This window comes from Stegostoma tigrinum, chromosome 8 (assembly GCF_030684315.1).
Source record: "Stegostoma tigrinum isolate sSteTig4 chromosome 8, sSteTig4.hap1, whole genome shotgun sequence".
NCBI classification, from domain to species: Eukaryota; Metazoa; Chordata; class Chondrichthyes; order Orectolobiformes; family Stegostomatidae; genus Stegostoma; species Stegostoma tigrinum.
The window spans coordinates 102,889,061-102,913,434 of record NC_081361.1 but is presented as its reverse complement, the minus strand read 5'-3'; the positions used below and the strand labels follow the sequence as shown (position 1 = coordinate 102,913,434).

Genomic DNA, 24,374 nt, shown 5'->3' with positions numbered 1-24,374 from the left:
ATCGACACACCGTGTACACTGCACAGACACTCCACGTATACTGCACCGACACACCACGTACAATGCACAGACACACCATGTACACTGCACAGACACACCACGTACACTGCACAGACACACCACGTACACTGCACAGACACACCATGTACAATGCACAGACACACCACGTACACTGCACCGACACACCACGTACACTGCACAGACACACCACGTACACTGCACAGACACACCATGTACAATGCACAGACACACCACGTACACTGCACCGACACACCATGTACACTGCACAGACACAGACACGTACGCGGTATCCACACACCACATACACAGCATCGACACACCGTGTACACGGCACAGGCACAAACAGAGTAGTTTATCTCTGGTGTGTTACCCGTACCACGTGACAGCGAGGCAAAGAACAGGGAGAGATTTCAGCTGAACACATGGCTGCAGGGATGGTGCAGGAGGGAGGCCTTCAGTTACATGGACAATTGGGGCTCATGCTGGGGAAGGTGGGACCTGTACAAACAGGACGGTCTCCACTTGAACCAGAGGGGCACTAATATCCTGGGTGGGAAATTTGCTAGTGCTATTCGGGTGGATTTAAACGAGCTCAGAAGGGGGATGGGAAACTGAGGTGTAGTCCTAGTACACAGGAGGATGAGAGTAGGGAGGACACGGACAGGACCTCACTGTCACAGGAGTGTGCTGGCAGACAGCAAGCTGGGTTGAAGTGTGTCTGCTTTAACGCAAGGCATATCTGGGATAAGGTGGGTGAATTTGCAGCTTGGATAGGTACCTGGGACTTCGATGTTGTGGCCATTTCGGAGACATGGATAGAGCAGAGTCAGGAATGGATGTTGCAGGTTCCAGGGTTTAGATCTTTCATTAAGGTCTGGGAAGGTGGTAAAAGAGGGGGAGGTGTGGCTTTGTTGGTCAAGGACAGTATAACGGCGGCTGAAAGAACCTTTGAGGACTCGTCTACTGAGGCGGTATGGGCTGAGGTTGCCAAGGAAGGTTTGTCGACTGAGTCAGTATGGGTGGAAGATCGGAACAGCAAGGCAGCAGTCACCTCATTGGGGGTTTTCTACAGACCCCCAAATAGCGGTTGGGAGATCGAAGAACTCATTGGCCGGCAGATTGTTGAAAAGTGCAAACGTAGCAGGGTTGTTATGGGTGACTTCAACTTTCCCAACATTGATTGGAACCTGCTTAGTGCAGATGGTTTGAATGGAGCCGTTTTTGTCAGGTGTGTTCAGGAGGGTTTCCTTACTCAGTATGTGGACAGGCCGACGAGGGGGGAGGCCATTTTGGATTTGGTGCTCGGCAATGACCCAGGACAGGTGTCAGATCTCGTGGTGGGAGAACACTTCGGTGACAGTGACCACAACACCCTCACACTTACTATAGCCATGGAAAGGGAAAGGAGCAGTTACCAGGGGAAGATATTTAACTGGGGTAAAGGAAACTATGATGCTATCAGACAGGAGTTGGGAAGTACAGATTGGGAGCAATCGTTCCACAGAAAGGGCACAGCAGACATGTGGAGGCTGTTTAAGGAGCAGTTGTTGCGAGTGATGTATAAATTTGTTCCTCTGAGACAGGTAAGAAGGGGTAAGATTAAGGAGCCTTGGATGACGGGAACAGAGGTGCTTCTTGTCAAAAAGAAAAAGGCAGTGTACGTAAGGTGGAGGAAGCAAGGGTCTAGCACAGCTTTAGAGGATTACAGGTTTGCTCTGAAGGAGCTCAAAAGTGGACTGAGGAGGGCCAGGAGGGGGCATGAAAAAGGCTTGGCAGGAAGGATTAGGGAGAACCCGAAGGCTCTTTACTCATCTGTGAGGAATAAGAGAATGATCAGGGAGAAGGTAGGGCCGATCAGGGATAGCGTAGGGAACTTGTGTGTGGAGTCTGAGTAGATAGGGGAAGCCCTAAATGAGTTTTTTGCTTCAGTTTTCACTAAGGGAAGGGACCTTGTTGTGAATGAGAACTTTGAGGAGCAGGAAAACAGGCTTGAACAGATCAATACTGAGGAAGTTGATGTGCTTGAAATTTTGGCAAACATTAAGATTGATAAGTCCCCACGGCCAGACCAAATTTATCCTAGATTGCTCCGGGAAGCAAGAAAGGAGGTTGCTAAGCCGCTGGCGAAGACCTTTGCTTCCTTACTCTCCACAGGAGTCGTACCGGAAGATTGGAGGGAGGCAAATGTTGTTCCTCTTTTCAAGAAAGGGAATAGGGAAATCCCTGGAAATTACAGACTAGTCAGTCATTCTTACGTCTGTGGTCAGCAAGGTTGTGGAAAGAATTCTGAGGGATAGGATTTATGACGATTTGGAAAAGCATAGCGTGATTAAAGGGAGTCAGCATGGCTTTGTGAGGGGCAGGTCATGCCTTACAAATCTTAGTGAGTTCTTTGAGGAAGTCACAAGACAGGTTGACGAGGGGCGAGCAGTGGATGTGGTGTACATGGACTTCAGCAAGGCATTTGATAAGGTTCCCCATGGCAGGCTCATTCATCAAGTCAGGAGGTATGGGATACAGGGTGATTTGGCTGTCTGGATTCAGAATTGGTTGGCTGGCAGGAGGCAGAAAGTGGTTGTAGATGGTAAGTATTCTGCCTGGAGGTCAGTGCTGAGTGGAGTCCCACCGGGCTCTGTTCTTGGGCCTCTGCTCTTTGTAGTTTTTATAAATGACTTGGATGAGGAGGTTGAGGGGTGGATTAGTATGTTTGCTGATGACACAAAGGTTAGAGGTGCCATTGATGGTATCGAGGACTATTGCAGGCTTCAGTGAGACATTGACAGAATGCAGAGCTGGGCTGAGAAATGGCAGATGGAGTTCAACCTGGATAAATGCGAGCTGATGCATTTTGGAAGGTCGAACTTAAATGCTGAATATAGGATTAAAGGCAGGATTCTTGGCAGTGTGGAGGAATAGCGGGATCTTGGTATTCTCATGCCTCGCTCCCTCAAAGTTGCCACCCAGGTAGATAAGGTTGTGAAGAAAACATATGGTGTTTTGGCGTTCATTAACAGGGGGATTGAGTTTAAGAGCCGCAAGGTTATGCTGCAGCTCTACAAAACCCTGGAAAGACCACACTTGGAATATTGTGTCCAGTTCTGGTCGCCCTATTATAGGAAAGAAGTGGAGGCTTTGGAGAGGGTGCAAAGGAGGTTTACCAGGATGTTGCCTGGACTGGAGGGCTTGTCTTACGAGGAGAGGCTGACTGAGCTCGGACTTTTGTCTCTGGAGAGAAGGAGGAAGAGAGGTGACCTGATTGAGGTGTACAAGGTAATGAGAGGCATGGATAGAGTCGATAGCCAGAGACTTTTCCCCAGGGCAGGATTGACTGCCATGAGGGGTCATAGTTTTAAGGTGTTAGGAGGACGGCATAGAGGAGACGTCAGAGGGAGGTTCTTCACCCAGAGAGTTGTGAGCGCATGGAATAGTTTACCAGTGGTAGTCGTGGAAGCAGAGTCATTAGTGACATTTAAGCGACTGCTGGACATGCACATGGACAGCAGTGAATTGAGGGGGATGTAGGTTAGGTTATTTTATTTTTGGATTAGGAATATTTCACGACCCAACATCATGGGCCGAAGGGCCTGTGCTGTGCTGTACTTTTCTATGTTCTATGTGTACACAGCACCGACACTGTGTGCACTGCACTGACACACCGCGTACATGGCACAGACACACCATGTACACGGCACAGACACACCGTATACACTGCACTGACACACCGCGTACACTGCACTGACACACTGCGTACACAGCACAGACACACCGCGTACATGGCACAGACACACCATGTACACTGCACAGACACACTGTATACACTGCACTGACACACCATATACACTGCACAGACACACCGTCTACACGGCACAGACACACCGTGTACACGGCACAGACACACCGTATACACTGCACTGACACACCGCGTACACAGCAGCGACACACCACGTACACAGCACTGACACGCTGTGTACATGGCACCGACACACCAAGTACACAGCACTGACACACCATGTATACAGCACGAACACACTGTGTACACGGCACCAACACGCCATGTACACAGCACCGACACGCCGCGTACACTGCACCAACACATCGCATACACGGCCCTGACACACCGTGTACACGGCACCGACACACTGTGTATAAGGCACCGACACACCGCGTACACGGCACGACCAAACCGTGTACTTGGCACTATGTACAGATCAGGCGGGCACCATGCTTACAGCCATATCTGTCAACAGCTAAGCAGCTGAAATGCAACATATCCTCAGTGAAACATCACACACCCATCATCTGTATACTGCAGATAAGGCAGTGACACACCATGTACACAGCGACACAGCTTGCACACACCCAGAGGCAGCAGGAACCAGCCATTAGCCAATTGCAACATCATGTACACAGTAGCAAGAAATGACATGCACATCAAGATCACACTGTGTACATCGAGCAGGTCACCATATACACAGGGCAGTACCACGCATACAAAGCAGGAAAGAATACAGCACGCTGTGCATGGAACAGCAAAATAGCGTACACACAGCAGCAATTCTTTGTGTGCACATCAGAAATACATGAGGTACACAGCAGGAGTATGACACAGACACACTGGGTGAATGACTTTCAGCGGTTTCCATTCTCCATGTGGAAACACAGCTAAACCTCATTTTTATGACATGCAATTTGCTGAAGATTTAAGAGTTTAGTGGAAATTTGCGGATTAGATTTCAACTGCTGCTATGGACCAAGTGAAAACCAACAGCCCTCTGTGCAGTTTCTAACGATACTGTCATTCCAGGATAAATCAGAGAAATGCAGCCAGGGAAGAGGGCTAGGGAGAGACAGAAAGAGAGAAGGAGTGAGACTTAGAAAGTGAATGACAGAGGGAGAAAGACACAGGAAGAGGTAGAGAGATAGAGTGGCAGACAGAAAAACAAAGAGAAAGAGAGTGGAAGAGGGGTGCAGATGAACAGAAATTCTTTCTGAAGAATAAAAAAGGAGACCCTTCTGAAGCTACAACAGCCTATAACATTGCAATAAACAGCATCTTATCTGTTACCGCGGCAACGTACACCCGACCTTCTCCCAGTTATAGAGGTTATTGTTGATACAATGAAAGGACTGGGAGTGACAGTGACACGGTGCAGAAGGACATGCTCAGATCCCAGCCTCCTCTCCCACAGCACCCGGACAATATACAGATAGTTACTGACCTGGACTCCATGTGGCTCCTGAGCCTGTGGGAAATTAGGAAGTGGGCTGTTACAGTCGGGGCTGTAATAATCACAGTAATCGTACGCAGCACGTGCGTCAGGGATAATCAAGAGCTGCTGGATGTCTCCCTGAAACAGACAAAAACAAAATCCTGTCAGAATATCAAAGAGCAAGAAGCTGCCTGAACCACTGCTCATTTCACACACACACGGAGGCAGGGACGGGCAACTTTGACTCAGAACCGTCCACAACCGCGCAGCAAATAATTTAGAACAAAGCAAATACTTCACAAAACAAAGTGTTGCAGCAACCAACATGTACACAGCAAGATCCCAGGTCATGACAATGACTGGACAGCCGGTTAATGATCACAGGGTGATGGTTTAAAATTGGGAAGGAAACTTTGGGGGGAAACTACCCTCATCCTCTTCAAACCACAAACAGTGGGAACTTTCACCAGGAGAAAATCAGTCTCAAGTTGAGTTTCTCATCTGTAATGAGCACTACTGACAGTGCGGCGCTCCCTCGGTACTGACCCTCTGACAGTGTGGCACTCCCTCAGCACTGACCCTCTGACAGTGCGACACTCCCTCAGTACTGACCCTCTGACAGTGCGACACTCCCTCAGTACTGACCCTCTGACAGTGTGGCACTCCCTCAGTACTGACCCTCTGACAGTGTGGCACTCCCTCAGCACTGACCCCCTGACAGTGTGACACTCCCTCAGTACTGACCCTCTGACAGTGCGGCACTCCCTCAGTACTGACCCCCTGACAGTGCGGCACTCCCTCAGCACTGACCCTCTGACAGTGCAGCGCTCCCTCAGTACTGACCCTCTGACAGTGCGACACTCCCTCAGTACTGACCCTCTGACAGTGCGGCACTCCCTCAGTACTGACCCTCTGACAGTGTGACACTCCCTCAGTACTGACCCCCTGACAGTGCGGCACTCCCTCAGTACTGACCCTCTGACAGTGCGACACTCCCTCAGTACTGACCCCCTGACAGTGCGGCACTCCCTCAGCACTGACTCTCTGACAGTCCGGCACTCCCTCAGTACTGACCCTACAACAGTGCGGCAGTGCCTCAGTACTGACCTTCTATCAGTGTGGCACTCCCTCAGCACTGACCCTCTGACAGTGTGACACTCCCTCGGTACTGACCCTCTGACAGTGAGGCACCCCCTCAGTACTGACCCTCTGACAGTGCGGCACTCCCTCAGTACTGACCCTCTGACAGTGCGACACTCCCTCAGCACTGACCCTCTGACAGTGTGACACTCCCTCAGTACTGACCCTCTGACAGTCCGGCACTCCCTCAGTACTGACCCTCTGTCATGCGGCACTCCCTCAGCACTGACCCTCTGACAGTGTGACACTCCCTCAGTACTGACCCTCTGACAATGTGGCACTCCCTCAGTACTGACCCTCTGACAGTGTGACACTCCCTCAGTACTGACCCTCTGACAGTGCGGCACTCCCTCGGCGCTGACCCTCTGACAGTGCGACACTCCCTCAGTACTGACCCTCTGACAGTGCGACACTCCCTCGGTACTGACCCTCTGACAGTGAGGCACCCCCTCAGTACTGACCCTCTGACAGTGCGGCACTCCCTCAGTACTGACCCTCTGACAGTGCGACACTCCCTCAGCACTGACCCTCTGACAGTGTGACACTCCCTCAGTACTGACCCTCTGACAGTCCGGCACTCCCTCAGTACTGACCCTCTGACAGTGTGACACTCCCTCAGTACTGACCCTCTGACAATGTGGCACTCCCTCAGTACTGACCCTCTGACAGTGTGACACTCCCTCAGTACTGACCCTCTGACAGTCCGGCACTCCCTCAGTACTGACCCTCTGTCATGCGGCACTCCCTCAGTACTGACCCTCTGACAGTGCGGCACTCCCTCAGCACTGACCCTCTGACAGTGTGACACTCCCTCAGTACTGACCCTCTGACAGTGCGGCACTCCCTCAGCGCTGACCCTCTGACAGTGCGACACTCCCTCAGTACTGACCCTCTGACAGTGCGACACTCCCTCAGCACTCACCCTCCGACAGTATGACACTCCCTCAGTACTGACCCTCTGACAGTGCGACACTCGCTCAGTACTGACCCTCTGACAGTGCGGCACTCCCTCAGTACTGACCCTCTGACAGTGCAGCACTCCCTCAGTACTGACCCTCTGACAGTGCGGCACTCCCTCAGTACTGACCCTCTGACAGTGCGGCACTCCCTCAGTACTGACCCTCCGACAGTGCGGCACTCCCTCAGTACTGACCCTCTGACAGTGCGGCACTCCCTCAGTACTGACCCTCTGGCAGTGCAGCACTCCCTCAGTACTGACCCTCCGACAGTGCGGCACTCCCTCAGTACTGACCCTCTGACAGTGCCCACTCCCTCAGTACTGACCCTCTGACAGTGCGGCACTCCCTCAGCACTGACCCTCCGACAGTGCGGCACTCCCTCAGTACTGACCCTCTGACAGTGCGGCACTCCCTCAGTACTGACCCTCTGACAGTGCGGCACTCCCTCAGTACTGACCCTCTGGCAGTGCAGCACTCCCTCAGTACTGACCCTCCGACAGTGGGGCACTCCCTCAGTACTGACCCTCTGTCAGTGCGGCACTGCCTCAGTACTGACCCTCTGACGGTGCAGCACTCCCTCAGTACTGACCCTCTGTCAGTGCGGCGCTCCCTCAGTACTGACCCTCCGACAGTGCGGCACTCCCTCAGCACTGATCCTCTGACAGTGCGGCACTCCCTCAGTACTGACCCTCTGGCAGTGCAGCACTCCCTCAGTACTGACCCTCCGACAGTGCGGCACTCCCTCAGTACTGACCTTCTGACAGTGCGGCACTCCCTCAGTACTGACCCTCTGTCAGTGCGGCACTCCCTCAGCACTGATCCTCTGACAGTGCGGCTCTCCCTCAGTACTGACCCTCTGACAGTGCGACACTCCCTCAGCACTGACCCTCTGACAGCGCGGCACTCCCTCAGCACTGACCCTCCGACAGTGTGACACTCCCTCAATACTGATCCTCTGACATTGTGACACTCCCTCAGCACTGACCCTCGGTCAGTGCTCAATCCGTCAGTACTGACCCTCTGACAGTGCCCACTCCCTCAGTACTGACCCTCTGACAGTGCGGCATTCCCTCAGCACCGGTCCTCTGACAGTGCGGCACTCCCTCAGCACTGACCCTCTGACAGTGCTCACTCCCTCAGCACCGGCCCTCTGACAGTGCAGCACTCCCTCAGTACTGACCCTCCAACAGTGCCCACTCCCTCAGTACTGACCCTCTGACAGTGCGGCACTCCCTCAGCACTGACCCTCTGACAGTGCTCACTCCCTCAGCACCGTCCCTCTGACAGTGCCCACTCCCTCAGTACTGACCTTCTGACAGTGCGGCGCTCCCTCAGCACTGACCCTCTGACAGTGTGACACTCCCTCAGTACCGACCCTCTGACAGTGGGCACTCCCTCAGCGCTGACCCTCCGACAGTGCGGCACTGCCTCAGTACTGACCCTCCGACAATGTTGCACTCCCTCAGTACTGACCCTCTGACAGTGCAGCACTCCCTCAGTACTGACCCTCTGACTGCGCGGCACTCCCTCAGCACTGACACTCTGACAGTGCGGCACTCCCTCAGTACTGACCCTCCAACAGTGCGGCACTGCCTCTGTACTGACCCTCTGACAGTGCGGCACTCCCTCAGTACTGACCCTCCAACAGTGCGGCACTGCCTCATTACTGACCCTCTGACAGTGCGGCGCTGCCTCAGTACTGACCCTCTGACAGTGCGGCACTCCCTCAGCACTGACCCTCCGACAGTGTGGCACTGCCTCAGTGCTGACCCTCCGACAATGTTGCACTCCCTCAGTACTGACCCTCTGACAGTGCAGCACTCCCTCAGTACTGATCCTCTGACAGTGCGGCACTCCCTCAGCACTGACCCTCCGACAGTGTGGCACTCCCTCAGTTCTGACCCTCCAACAGTGCGCCTTGCCTCAGTACTGACCCTCTGACAGTGTGGCACTCCCTGAGTACTGACCCTCTGACAGCCTCCATCTCCCTCTGTGTGCCGAGCTTTGGAGCCTATGACTGAAAGCAGTGTCAGAGATAAGTTCCCACTGGGAGACAGCAGTTGACCTGGGAAAACCCTTTCCACACTCGCTGTGATTCCCCAGTGTCAGCAGCAAGCCAATGATCCCAATCCCTCACTCTGATGTTGAACAGATTTCACACTTCCACACGTCTGGGCCATTGCAGCTCATCTGGAGCATATTAATTATCCAAACGTGAACTGTAAGCACATTGCAGCCATTCATTTTCCAAATCAGTGAGCTGCTCGTCACTTGTGGATTACAAATTTCAACATTTCAGAGCATATGATGGTCAGGTCAAATTTCCAAAAGCTGTTCTAATAATTTGCAGCTGGAAGCAATTTTCTGCATTGTAATAGCTCCAGTGCACACAGACAAATCAGAGAAGGGTCTGTGAAAATCATTTACTTTTCTTCAAGCCAAATATATAAATTTAACCGAACGTAAAAGTGAAGTATAAAGATTAAAGATGTGACATGGTCATCTCCAAATCAATATGAGGAAGGTAGAGGATAAGACCATCAGACATAGGTACATACTAGGCCATTCAGCCCATCGAATTTGCACAGCCGTTCGAAGGCATTATGGCTGTTTAGATAATCCTCATCTCTGCTTTCCTGCCTTTTGCCATAATCACTGATTCCCTTCCTGACTGAAAATCCGTCTCTCTCAGCCTTGAATATACTGAATGACCCGACCTGAACAGCCCTCTGTGGTAAAGAATTCCACAGATTGTCTCCTCTCTGCAAGAAGAAATTCTTCCTCAACTCTGTCTTAAACAGATGATCCAACAGTCGGAGAATATTCACTCTGGTTATACATTCTCCCACAAGGAAAACAACTGACCTCCCTCTTCTCTTAAGTCGAACAAGAATCTTATATGTTTTCATAGAACATAGAACATAGAACATAGAACAGTACAGCACAGAACAGGCCCTTCAGCCCACAATGTTGTGCCGACCATTGATCCTCATGTATGCACCCTCAAATTTCTGTGACCATATACATGTCCAGCAGTCTCTTAGATGACCCCAATGACCTTGCTTCCACAACTGCTGCTGGCAACGCATTCCATGCTCTCACAACTCTCTGCATAAAGGTCATTAGGTCACTTCTCATTCTTCTGAATTCTAACGGGAACAGACTCAACCTACCCAGCGTCTCCTCATAAGACAGTCCCTCCTGATCTGCTTTCACATCAGTGATAGAGGCAATGTCCTCACTGGGCTGTTCATCCAGAAACCCAGATAATGTTCTGGGGACCCGGGTTTGAATCCTGCCACAGCAAATGGGGGAGTTTGAATTCAATTAAAAATATGGAATTAAGAATCTAATGATGACTGTGAATCCATCATCAATTGTTGGGAAGAAAAACCCATCTGGTTCACTAATGTCCTTTAGGGAAGAAAACTGCCATCCTTACCTGGACTGTTCTACATGTGACTCCAGTCCCACAGCAATGTGGTTGCCTCTTAATTGCCGTCTAGTTAATTAGGGATGGGCAATAAATGCTGCCGAGCCAGTGATGCCCTCATCCCATGAATGACTATAGAAAGACAGCATGTTCTTAGATAAGGGGACCAAAACTATTCACAATATTCCAACTGTTTTGTGACTAGTGTCTTGTGTAGTTTTCGCAAACCCTCCCTACTATTATATTCAATTCAGTTTGAAATAAAGGCCAACATTCAATTTGCCTTCCCCATTACCCGTAAACTTAGATGCTATCTTTTTGCAATTCATGCACAATGCCTCTCAAATCTCTCTGTAGCTTTCTGCAGTCTAGCTGCATTTAAATCATATTCTGCTCCTCTGTTCTTTCAGCCAGAGTACATAACCTCACAATTCCCTGTGTCATAGTCCAACTGGTATGTATTGATGGTCTGCATTCTCTCTATGCTGCCAGACCTACTGAGTTTTTTTCTGGCAATTTCTGATTTTGTTGCTGTTAATGATGTAGATCTTGGCGTGAAGCGGACAATTTCAAAGTTTGGAGATGCCACCAAACTTGGAAGAATTGTAAGCTGTGAGGGGGGCAGTGTGGAACTTCAAAAAGATGTTAACAATTTGATCAGCGATGGTAAGAGCTGCTGATGCTGGAGAATCTAAGATAACATGGTGTAGAGCTGGATGAACACAGCAGGCCAGAAGCAGGAAGTTGATGTTTCGGGTCTGAAGAAGGGTCCCAACTCAGCAGTTTGGTGGAGCGGGTGGATACGGGACAGATGAAGTTCAATGCAAATAAGTGTGAGGGGATACCCTTTGGTCAGAAGAATATTGAAAGACCAAACTAGGGGGTACAATTCAAAAAGGGGCTGCAGGAGCAGAGGGACCTGTGTATATATGTGCACAGATCATCGAACAGAGCAGGACACGTAGAGAGAACAGTTGGCTTTATTAACTGGGAAGAGGAGTACAGCAGCAAGAAGGTGATGTTGAACTTGTTAGGCATCAGCTGGAGTACTGTGTCCAATTGTGGGAACGATGTGAACACATTGGAGAGAGTGCAGGAGCAGTTTACAGAAATGTTTCCAGGGATAAGAAATTTCCACAATGAGGATTGAGTGTAGAAATTGGGACTATTCCTCCTGGAAAGACAAAGTTTGAGAGGAGATTTAAGGGAAGTTTTCAAAATCATGAGCTGGCTGGACAGTAGGCAGGGAGAATGTTTCCATTTGCAAAAGAAACAAGAATGAGAGGGGCATGGATTTAAAATTTAAACTAAACAAAGGCAATGTGAGAAAAAATTGTCCTTTCACTCAGCGAGAAGTTAGTATGTGGAATGCACTGCTTGGAAATGTGGTGGAAGCAGGTTCAGTCGAGGCATTGAGGAAGAGCACTGAATGATTATTTGGATAGTAATGGTATGCAGGGAAATGGGCAAAAGACAGAAGACTGGCACTGGGTAACAGATCCTGCCCAATGGGCCAAATGGCCTCCTTCTGAACCAGAATAATTCTGTGATTCTCACTCTGTGATTCAGTGATCTGCTAAGTTTCTGCCAACCCACTTAACTTGTCTATACCCCCTGCAGACACTGTGCCAACCTCACCACCTGCCTTCCTATCTATTTTGTGTTACCCGCACACCTCGCTGTATAGCATTCACTTTCCTCATCCATATCATCAAGAAATGTTACAAATAACTATGGTCCCAACACTGATCTCTCTGGCAACTCACTTCTTACAGGTTGCCATTCTGATACCACTTATATCTCACCTCTTTGTTTTCTATCAGACAGTCCTCTATCCATGCTCCGAAACTATCTCCAACACCATACACTCTCCTCTTATTAATGTGTGGTACCTTATCAAATACCTTCAGAAAATACACATGTATTACACCCAACTTCCCCTATAAATACCTTGTTTATTACCTCCTCAAAGAATTCTGGTAAGTTTGTCAGGCATGATTTTCCCATCAAGAATCCAGGATTTGTCCTGCTTTTTGTGTACAGGACATTCCTGGGCAATTTTCCACATTATTGGGTAGATATCAGTGTTGTAACTGTACTGGAACAGCTTGGCCAGGGGGAGCATCAAGTTCTGGAACACAAGTTTTCAGTACTATTGCCAGAATGTTGTCAGGGCCCACAGCCTTTGAAGGATTGGTACAAAATCTAAAGTCACACGGGATTCAGGGTGGGCTGGCTAGATGGATACAAAACTGGTTTGGTCACAGAAGACAGAGCATAGCGGTGGAACGGTGTTTTTCAGAATGGAGACCAGTAACTAGTGGTGTCCCCAGGATCAGTTTTAGGTCCTCTGTTGTAGTAAACATACATGATCTGGAGGAAAATGTGCATGGCCTGATTATTAAGTTTGCCGATGACATGAAGATTGGTGGAGTTGCTGATGGTGCTGATGATTGTGAAAGGATACAACAGGATATGAATGATGGGAAACTTGGGCACCGAAATGGCAGATGGAGTTTAATCCCGACAAATGTGAGGGGATGCATTTTGCAGGATCAAATTTAGGTGTGAATTGCACTGTAAATGGCAGAACCCTTCGGAACGTTAATATTCAGATGGATCCAGGTGTGCAGGTCCACAGTTCCCTAAAAGTGCTAACCAAGGTAGCCAAGGTGATTAAGAAAGCATACGGCATGCTTGCCTTCATCGGCTGGGGCACGGAGTACAAGAGTTGGTAAAACATGTTGCAGTGATATAAAACCCTTGTTAGGCTGCATTTGGAGTATTGTGTGCAGTTTTGATCACCACATTACAGAAGGATGTGGAAACTTTGGAGAGAGCACAGAGAAGGTTCACCAGGATGTTGCCTGGTCTTCAGGGCATTGACTATGAGGAAAGGTTAAAAAGCCTAGGTTTGTCTTCATTGGAATGACAGCGGCTGAGAGGAGACCTGATAGAGGTCGACAAAATTATGAGAGGCATAGATAGGGTGGATAGCGAGGGGCTTTCTCCCAGGGTTGAAATTTCAATTACAAGGGGGCACAGTTTCAAGGTGAGAGGGAGCAAGTTTAAGGGAGATGTGGGGGGAAGTTTTTCACACAGAGAGTGGTAACAGTCTGGAATGCACTGCCAGAGGAGGTGATGTAAGCAGAAACACTGTAGACATTTAAGAGGCTCTGAGATGGGTACCCGAACAAGGAGAGAATGGAGGGTTACGTATCGAATAAAGGCAGAAAGTTTGTGTTTTAGTTTAGTCAGGGCATGATGGTCAGCACAGGCTTGGAGGGCCGAAGGGCCTATTCATGTGCTATACATCTCTTTGTTCTCTTTTTGTTCTTTGTATCTTGTCCCTTCAACCTTTTCTTAATATCACTGGAGTGAAGTGAATTGGCTGAAGACTGGTATCTGTGAAGGAGGCTGAGATGGATCATCCACTCGGCACTTCTGGCTGAAGATTGCTGTGAATGCTTCAGCCTTATCTTTTGCACTGATGTGCTGGGCTCTTCCATCATTGAGGACGGGGATATTTGTGGAGCCTCCTCCTCCAGTGAGATGTTTAATTGTCCACCACCATTCACAACTGGATGTGGCAGGACTGCAGAGTTTAGATCTGATCCGTTGGTTGTGGGATCACTTAGCTCTGTCTATCACTTGCTGCTTTCACTGTTTGATGAGCAAGTAGTCCTGTTTGGTGGCTTCACCAGGTTGGTACCTCATCTTCAGGAATGCCTGGTGCTGCTCCTGGCATACCCTCCTGCACTCTCCATTGAACCAGGGTCGCTCCCCTGGCTGTTGATGGTAATGGCTGAGTGGGATTATGCTGGGCCATGAGGTTACAGATTGCGCTGGGGTAAATCTTTATTTAGCTACAAACAAGGTGCCATGCTCAAAGAGCATTTCTTTCTCACCAAGGACAGGACAGTAGATCGGGAGAAACTGCTCTCATTATGAAAGGATCAGATAAAGAAGGCTCAGATCTAAAGTAATTCACAAAAGATGTGAAGGGGATCGAGAGAAAATGATCTTATACAGCAAGTAGTTGGTGCCTGGAAGATACTGCCCAAGTGTACAGTGGGGACTGGGTGAATTCACATTTTCAAATGGGAATTAGACTGAAGGAAAGAAAAATATATTCGGGATGCAAGGAAGATACTGTTTTTAAAAATTCATTCACAAGATGAGGGCATCTCTGGCGGGGCCATTATTTATTACTTATCCCTAATTGCCCCAGAGGGCAGTTAAGAGTCAGCCACATTGCTGTGGGTCCGGAGTCACATGTAGGCCAGACCAGGTAAGGATGGCTGTTTCCTTCCTGAAAAGACAGCAGTGAACCAGATTGACACTGGATTCATGGTCATCATTAACCACTTAATTCCAGGCCTTTTTTGAAATTGGAAATTAATTCAAATTCCAGCATCTGCCATTGTGGGATTCAAACCCACCTCCCCAGCATATTCGGTAGTAGATTCGCCAACTTTAGGTACATTTAAGTCGTCATTCGATAAGCATATGGACGTACATGGAATAGTGTAGGTTAGATGGGCTTGAGATCGGTATGACAGGTCGGCACAACATCGAGGGCTGAAGGGCCTGTACTGTGCTGTAATGTTCTATGTATGTTCTACGTATGTTCTATATTACCGAATAATGGTACACTATGCCATCATCATCCATCACCCCCTCTCCCCTTGTTTAGTGAGCCAGCAGAGACACAGTGTATTGAACACAGCCTCCTTTTGCACTGTAATGATTCAATGATGTGTGGGCTTTTACAAAGAGGCTAAGAAAGACAACAGCCCAGCGAATAGATCATTCAGCAGCTGCCTGAGTGCTCTCATCCCCAGTGTTTCGTTTCCAGCTCAGCCTATCGCAACAAGATTGGCAGTGACAGATTCAGGAAAAATATGTAATTTCACTTTTGAGATGGTTTCTACTTGCTGTAATGAAACTAACTGAGGAACACTGAGAAATCGGGATGGTTTCCAACAGCGAGGGAGCCTTGGGACATTGAATGAGACAAACGTGTGCTGAGCTCTGATACCTGATCACTGCCTACTCTGAGCCAAATACAACAGGCAGCTTGAATAATCACTGCTCCAAACACAGCAAGCTCCACTCCACCATCACCTACAGCTGGACAGCAAGGCCAGAAAGCCTCATTTCTTAAGCACTGATCAACTTCAGGAGTTCTCCAACACAGCTGGCTGTGTTTCAGCAAACAGTCTCCATCAGATGCTGCTGGATTGACTTCATTACACAGTCCTTACAACCTCCCCTGTTACATTTTATAAACAGCTTTCTCTTTAAGCCCACAACTGAAATGTACAGCTGCTCATTACTGGTTTGCGCTCAAGTAAGTTAGTGATCATCACTAATTCAATCCTGATCCAGAAAAGGCAATAATTTTAAATGCTGACTATCACCTGTAGCTGTGGCTGAGTGGCTAAGGTGATAGAATCAAAATCCATTGGGAATCTTCCGATGCAGGCTTTCATCCTCCCAACTATCAGTTCATAATTTTAAACACTTCTTAGGGTCTTGTGGTATTGTCCCCAACTCTGGACCAAAAATTTAAGGCCCCCTTTCCACAGAGGGGTATCTGTTTTAAAAACGAAACCTCAATGCAGGCCCTCCTGAATAGTTAGGGGCAATTTGGATCAATTTACAATTTCAGCAGGTTAAAGGGTCGATATTGTTGGAGTTGAAAGTTGACAGAACCAGTCAAACATACACAGCCAATCAGGAGAGGATCCCCAAGAGGGATCTGGGCAATGGAATCCATTAGATCCCTAGAATCCCAGCTCTTAGGATATGCACTGCTGTTGAGGCATCTTGAAATTGCTGGTCACATGATCATGGATTGTGGAACAGGATTTTGTAAAGTTTGAAACCTTTCGAGTGAGAGCGAGAAAAAAGGGTCCCATCAGATCAGAACTCAGCAATATGAATCCTGTTCAAACAGGAAGGGAGACAGGACACAAGGGCAAGAGATGCTTCATGTCTGTCATGAGGAAGGGGTTGGGATCCATCATTAAAGACATCGTAGAAAACTCCAGATAATTAGGGACTGTCAGCATGGCTTCATCAAAGTGGAGGTGATGGGTTAATGGTACAATCACCGAACTCTTTCCATTGGCCCAGGTAATGTCCTGCAGAACTGTGTACCAATCCAGGCATGGCTGAATTTGAATTCAATTAAAACCCTGGGATGCGGATTCCAATGATCATTATTAATCTATTGTCCATGGTCTGGAAAAATACACGCATCTGGTTCACTAATGCCCTTCAGGGAAGGAAACTGCAGGGGTTGGGCACAATTGAAATGTGGAGTTTGTTCAAGGAACAGCAACTGCATGTCCTTGATAAGTATGTACATGTCGGGCAGGGAGGAAGTGGTCGAGCGAGGGAACCGTGGTTTACTAAAGAAGTTGAAACTCTCCTCAAAAGGAAGAAGGAGTCTTATGTAAAGATGATGCGTGAAGGCTCAGATAGGGCGCTTGAGAGTTACAAGTTAGCCAGGAAGGGCCTAAAGAGAGAGCTATGAAGAGCCAGGAGGGGACATGAGAAGTCTTTGGCAGGTAGGATCAAGGAAAACCCTAAAGCTTTCCATAGGTATGTCAGGAATAAAAGAATGACAAGAGTAAGATTAGGGCCAGTCAAGGACAGTAGTGGGGAGTTGCGCGTGGAGTCCGAAGAGATAGGAGAAGCTCTAAATGAATATTTTTCGTCAGTATTCACACAGGAAAAAGACAATGTTGTCGAGGAGAATACTGAGATACAGGCTATGGGATGACAGGATTGAGGTTCATAAAGAGGAGGTGTTTGCAATTCTGGAAGGTGTGAAAATAGATAAGTCCCCTGGACCAGTGAGCCTCACTTCAGTTGTGGGTAAAGTGTTGGAAAGGATTATAAGAGATAGGATTTATAATCATCTAGAAAGGAATAAATTGATTAGGGATAGTCAGCACGGTTTTGTGAAGTGTAGGTCATGCCTCACAAACCTTATTGAGTTCTTTGAGAAGGTGACCAAACAGGTAGATGAGAGTAAACCGGTTGATGTGGTGTATATGGATTTCAGCAAGGCGTTCGATAAGGTTCCCCACAGTAGGCTATTGTACAAAATACAGAGACATGGGATTGAGGGTGATTTAGCAGTTTGGATCGGAAATTGGCTAGCTGTAAGAAGACAGAGGGTGATGGTAGATGGGAAATGTTCATCCTGGAGACCAGTTATTAGTGGTGTATCGCAAAGATCTGTTTTGGGTCCACTGCTGAATGTCATTTTTATAAATGACCTGGATGAGGGCGTAGAAGGATGGGTTAGTAAATTTGCAGATGACACTAAAGTCGGTGGAGTTGTGGATAGTGCGGAAGGATGTTGCAGGTTACAGAGGGACATAGATAAGCTGCAAAGCTGGGCTAAGAGATGGTAAATGGAGTTTAATGCAGAAAAGTGTGAGGTGACTCACTTTGGAAGGAGTAACAGGAATACAGAGTACTGGGCTAATGGTAAGATTCTTGGTACTGTGGATGAGCAGAGAGATCTCGGTGTCCATGTGCATAGATCCCTGAAAGTTGCCACCCAGGCTGATAGGGCTGTTAAGAAGGCGTATGGTGTATTAGGTTTTATTGGTAGAGGGGTTGAGTTTCGGAGCCATGAGGTCATGTTGCAGCTGTACAAGAGTCTAGTGCGGCCGCACTTGGAGTATTGCGGACAGTTCTGGTCACCGCATTATAGGAAGGATGTGGAAGCATTGAAAAGGGTGCAGAGGAGATTTACCAGGATGTTGCCTGGTCTGGAGGGAAGGTCTTATGAGGAAAGGCTGAGGGACTTGAGGCTGTTTTCATTAGAGAGAATAAGGTTAAGAGGCAACTTAATAGAGACATATAAGATGATCAGAGGATTAGATAGGGTGGACAGTGAGAGCCTTTTGCCTCGGATGTTGATGGCTAGCATGAGGGCCAAAGTTTATAGGACAGATGTCAGAGGTAGGTTCTTTACACAGAGAGTAGTAAGGGCGTGGAATGCCCTGCCTGTAACAGTAGTAGACTCGTCAAGTTTAAGGGCATTTAAATAGTTATTGGGTAAACATATGGATGATAACGGAATGGTGTAGGTTAGATGGGCTTCAGTTTGGTTTCACAGGTCGGCGCGACATCGAGGGCCGAAGGGTCTGTACTGTGCTGTAATGTTCTATGTTCTATGTTCTATTATTGAACCAGAGAGTGAGTGTGGAATTGTGAGGCGCAGATGGATCAGGATGTTCCAGTGCAGGAGGTACAGAGGATTTGTACACAAGTACAGCAAGTGATGAAGCAGACTAAAGGCATTGAGCGTAATAGAGCAGGGATAAAGGGAACTGCAGGTGCTGGAGAATCCGAGATAACAAAGTGTGGAGCTGGATGAACACGGCAGGCCAAGCAGCATCTCAGGAGCACAAAAGCTGATGTTTCAGGCCTAGACCCTTCATCAGATTCTAGGCCCGAAACGTCAGCTTTTGTGCTCCTAAGATGCTGCTTCGCCTGCTGTGTTCATCCAGCTTCACACTTTGTTATTTAGCATAATAGTGCAGACGTTCTGCTTCATTTATATGCAGGACCAGTGAGATCACATCTCAAACTGTGTGCTGTTTGGTCTCCTTCTTTAAGATGTGGGGATTCTGCTGTTGGACTGGGGTGGACAAAGTCAGAAATCACACGAAACCATGTTATAGTGCTACAGGTTTATTTAAAATCACAGCTTTCTGACGAATGGTTGCTCGCCCCGAATTGTTAACTTTGACTTCTCTGCACAGATGCCTCTAGACCTGATGAGCTTTTCCAGTAATTTCTATTTTTGTCTCTGATTTATAGAATCTGCAGTTGTTTTGAATATTTTTTCTCTTGTCAGGTGAAATGGGTTAATATCACAATTCGGGACCATACTTTCAGGGCGGAGATGAGGAGAATATTTTTTCCTGAGAGGTTGGCATGACTTTGGATTTCTTTGCCTTGGGAGGTGGTGGAGGCTCGACCAATGAATATTCTTCAAACAGAGGAGGATAGAATTTTGTGAAGCTGGGGAGGGGCGGCGTGTTGGGGAGGAGTGGGGTACTGGGGTGCGGCGGGTTACGGGGGAGAATTGGGAATATGGAATTGGAAACACAAACAGATCAGGCTCAATCTTAATGAATTACGGAGCAGACTCGAGGGGCTGAACGGTCTATTGTAGCTCATACATCTGATGGTCTTTATGGTCTGTATTGCTGGCAGGAGATTCCCTTCTCTCGTGTTGTGCTTATTTCTCACAGTAATTAAGTCAATATTTTTAAACTAAATTAGAGTCTTGTACTGCCAACCAGTGATTCAGAATAATTTTGTTTTACATTTTAGGATAAAATTGCAGGGCAGTGAAATTAGCCAAAACTAGGAGTGAAAAATACAAAGAGGATTTACAGTGCACTGAGCAAAGCATTGCATCACCGACAGCATAAAGCTCTTTTCCAACACCGACAAAAATTAATTCACACCCTGGCCACATGTGAAATAAAATGACCTTACGGAGAAAGGAAGAAAGTGGGTCAGGACTGCATTCATTCCAATCTTTGCTGAACCAAGAACAATGTGAAGGTTAGTCATAAATAGCCAAACCCCAATCACAAAGAGATCAAATTTAGCCACGATACCAAAGGAGGAGATATTTTGACAAATGGAGGTCAGTTTCAAGGAGCAACTAAAAGGTCATAAAGTCGTCTGGGGAGTTGGGGGGAAGGTGTGGCGAGGCTGACAGTCAGGGTGGGAATCCTAGAGCTCATCACCTAGGTGCTGAAGACATGCCTGCCAATGTTAGAGCCATGGGAACGGGGCCACCGATAGGGCAGGGTGGGAGAAGTGCAGAGATGTCAGAGGAAGTGAAGGAGAGGAAGGGGACATGGAGGCTGTTATGGGGGTAATGTCAGTGAATGAAACAACATGGCAGGCAGTCTGGCTGCGTTGTGCTGGAAATCTTGCTCACAGTATCCCAGCTTCATCTTCAAAAAGTAGCCAACGAGGGGTAAAAGGAATTTGCCAACCATCAGAGTCACTAAACAAAAAGACTCAAGAAACACAAGCTGGGAAAGACAAAAGTTTCACTGAGAACAAAAACAGAAGTTGCAGAAAAAGCTCAGGCAAGTCTTGGCAGCCTCTGTGAAGAGAAAACCAGAGTTAACATTTCAGGCCCATGACCCAGAGGAAGGCACAACAGACGAAAAACATTAACTCTGATTTTTAATTCACAGATGCTGCCAGACCTGCTGAGCTTTTCCAGCAACTTGTTTTTGTTCCTGATTTACAGCGTCCGCAGTTCTTTCCGTTTTTGTCTCATTGACAATGGTAGGTTCACAATTTAATACCAGCAGGATTCATGGCCAATTTACACAGGTATAAGAGTCAGGACCAGACAGTGCTTCATCAGTCACAGTGCAAACAGGGAGAAATGAGAGCTGATAATGTTTTAAAATCCAAATGTGCTCCTTTCGGATAGCAATAGACGATTTTATATTGTTCATTCTATGAGAGCATCACTGCCCAGTCCAGCATTTGTTGACCCATCCATAATTACCCAGAGGACAATTATCCCATCATCACCAAGGCAATCAGCAAATCATTCTGCTCTGAGGGACTACAATGTGAATTCAAAACATAATCCAGACACAGCAACAAATTCAGGCATATTCCAGCTCAGTACTGAGGGAGTGCCGCACTGTCAGAGGGTCAGTACTGAGGGAGTGCTGCACTGTCAGAGGGTCAGTACCGAGGGAGTGTCGCAGTGTCAGAGGGTCAGTACCGAGGGAGTGCCGGACTGTCAGAGGGTCAGTACTGAGGGAGTGCCGCACTGTCAGAGGGTCAGTACTGAGGGAGTGTCACACTGTCAGAGGGTCGGTACTGAGGGAGTGCCCCACTGTCAGAGGGTCAGTACTGAGGGAGTGCCGCACTGTCAGAGGGTCAGTACTGAGGGAGTGCCGCACTGTCAGAGGGTCAGTACTGAGGGAGTGCCGCACTGTCAGAGGGTCAGTACTGAGGGAGTGCCGCACTGTCAGAGGGTCAGTACTGAGGGAGTGCCGCACTGTCCGAGGGTCAGTACTGAGGGAGTGCCGCACTGTCAGAGGGTCAGTACTGAGGGAGTGCCACACTGTCAGAGGGTCAGTACTGAGGGAGTGCCGCACTATGAGAGGGTCAGTGCTGAGGGAGTGCCGCACTATGAGAGGGTCAGTGCTGAGGGAGTGCTGCACTGTCGGAGGGTCAGTACTGAGGGAGTGCCGCACTGTCAGAGGGTCAGTACTGAGGGAGTGCCGCACTGTCAGAGGGTCAGTACTGAGGGAGTGTCGCACTGTCAGAGGGTCAGTACTGAGGGAGTGTCGCACTGTCGGAGGGTCAGTACTGAGGGAGTGCCGCACTGTCGGAGGGTCAGTACTGAGGGAGTGCCGCACTGTCAGAGGGTCAGTACTGAGGGAGTGCCGCACTGTCAGAGGGTCAGTACTGAGGGAGTGTCGCACTGTCAGAGGGTCAGTACTGAGGGAGTGCCGCACTGTCAGAGGGTCAGTACTGAGGGAGTGTCGCACTGTCAGAGGGTCAGTACTGAGGGAGTGCCGCACTGTCAGAGGGTCAGTACTGAGGGAGTGCCGCACTGTCAGAGGGTCAGTACTGAGGGAGTGCCGCACTGTCGGAGGGTCAGTACTGAGGGAGTGCCGCACTGTCAGAGGGTCAGTATTGAGGGAGTGCTGCACTGTCAGAGGGTCAGTACTGAGGGAGTGTCACACTGTCAGAGGGTCAGTACTGAGGGAGTGCTGCACTGTCGGAGGGTCAGTACTGAGGGAGTGCCGCACCGTCGGAGGGTCAGTACTGAGGGAGTGCTGCACTGTCGGAGGGTCAGTACTGAGGGAGTGCCGCACTGTCGGAGGGTCAGTACTGAGGGAGTGTCACACTGTCAGAGGGTCAGTACTGAGGGAGTGTCACACTGTCAGAGGGTCAGTACTGAGGGAGTGCCGCACTGTCGGAGGGTCAGTACTGAGGGAGTGCTGCACTGTCAGAGGGTCAGTACTGAGGGAGTGCCACACTGTCGGAGGGTCAGTACTGAGGGAGTGCCGCACTGTCGGAGGGTCAGTACTGAGGGAGTGCCGCACTGTCAGAGGGTCAGTACTGAGGGAGTGTCACACTGCCAGAGGGTCAGTACTGAGGGAGCGCCGCACTGTCAGAGGGTCAGTACTGAGGGAGTGCCACACTGTCAGAGGGTCAGTACTGAGGGAGTGTCGCACTGTCAGAGGGTCAGTACTGAGGGAGTGCCACACTGTCAGAGGGTCAGTACTGAGGGAGTGTCGCACTGTCAGAGGGTCAGTACTGAGGGAGTGCCGCACTGTCAGAGGGTCAGTACTGAGGGAGTGTCGCACTGTCAGAGGGTCAGTACTGAGGGAGTGTCACACTGCCAGAGGGTCAGTACTGAGGGAGTGTCGCACTGTCGGAGGGTCAATACTGAGGGAGTGCCACACTGTCGGAGGGTCAGTACTGAGGGAGTGCCACACTGTCAGAGGGTCAGTACTGAGGGAGTGTCGCACTGTCAGAGGGTCAGTGCTGAGGGAGTGCCGCACTGTCAGAGGGTCAGTACTGAGGGAGTGCCGCACTGTCAGAGGGTCAGTACTGAGGGAGCGCCGCACTGTCAGAGGGTCAGTACTGAGGGAGTGTCACACTGTCAGAGGGTCAGTACTGAGGGAGTGTCACACTGTCGGAGGTACTCTGTTCCAGCTGAGGTTTTAGACCCAGTCTCTGTTTGCATGGTCACTTTAAAGCAACAGAGCTCGCAAACACTGATTTAATGAGACATGTCAAGGGCATGAGCGTGTCCCTGTGTGTGTCTGCATGTCTGTATGTATGTATGTGTGTGTGTGTGGGCCTGTGTCTGTGTGTGTATGTGCGCACGTGTGTGTGTGTGTGTGTGTGTGTGTGTGTGTCTGTCTGTCTAGGTGGGGGAGTGGTGTGCGTGTGTGTATGTGTCTGTGTGGGTGTATGTGTCTGTGTCTGTTTGGGTGGGGGGTTGGTGCGTGTGCGGGTGTGTGTCTGTGTGTGTAGGTGTATGTGTCTGTGTCTGTTCGGGTGGGGGGGGGTGGGGTGTGTGTGTGCAGGTGCCGCGTGTGTGTGTGAGAGAGTGTGTTTGCGCACGTGTGTGTGTATGTGTGTGTGTATGTGTCTGTGTCTGTGTCTGTCTGTGCGTGTGCCTGTGCCTGTGCCTGTCCCTGTGCATGCGTGTGTGCCTGTGTGTGTGTCTGTGTGTGTGTCTGTGTGTGTGTGTCTGTGTGTGTGTGTCTGTGTGTGTGTCTGTGTGTGTGTGTCTGTGTCTGTGTGTGTGTGTTTCATGTTTTTGTATACTGCAACAATCAGTCAGAAAGCCATGGTTTTGGCTTCAAAAGGTTTGGGGAATATCCTGAGGTGGTGACAGGCACCACTGAAATGCAAGTTTTTCCTTAGCTGCCAAGTGCCTCCTTGGAGACAGTGCCCGTTCGGTGTAAATCTATGTAAACACTCAGAGACACGGCCTGGCAGCTTTCTGACTGGGGGCCACCTTCTTATTCACTGCCCAAAGGCAGCCTGTTCGCAGCC

The 24,374-nt window shown here is 49.1% G+C and overlaps 1 protein-coding gene across 5 annotated transcripts in view; it reads right to left on the bottom strand.

Moving 5' to 3' along the window:
• Nucleotides 1-24,374, bottom strand: part of col11a1a (collagen, type XI, alpha 1a) — a 432,184-nt gene that overhangs the window by 374,468 nt on the left and 33,342 nt on the right. For all 5 annotated transcript variants that reach the window (XM_059648209.1, XM_059648208.1, XM_059648211.1 and 2 more), the window contains exon 5: nt 5,241-5,369. In XM_059648209.1, the coding sequence (XP_059504192.1) occupies nt 5,241-5,369 (129 nt within the window). The remainder of the gene's footprint in view (nt 1-5,240; nt 5,370-24,374) is intronic.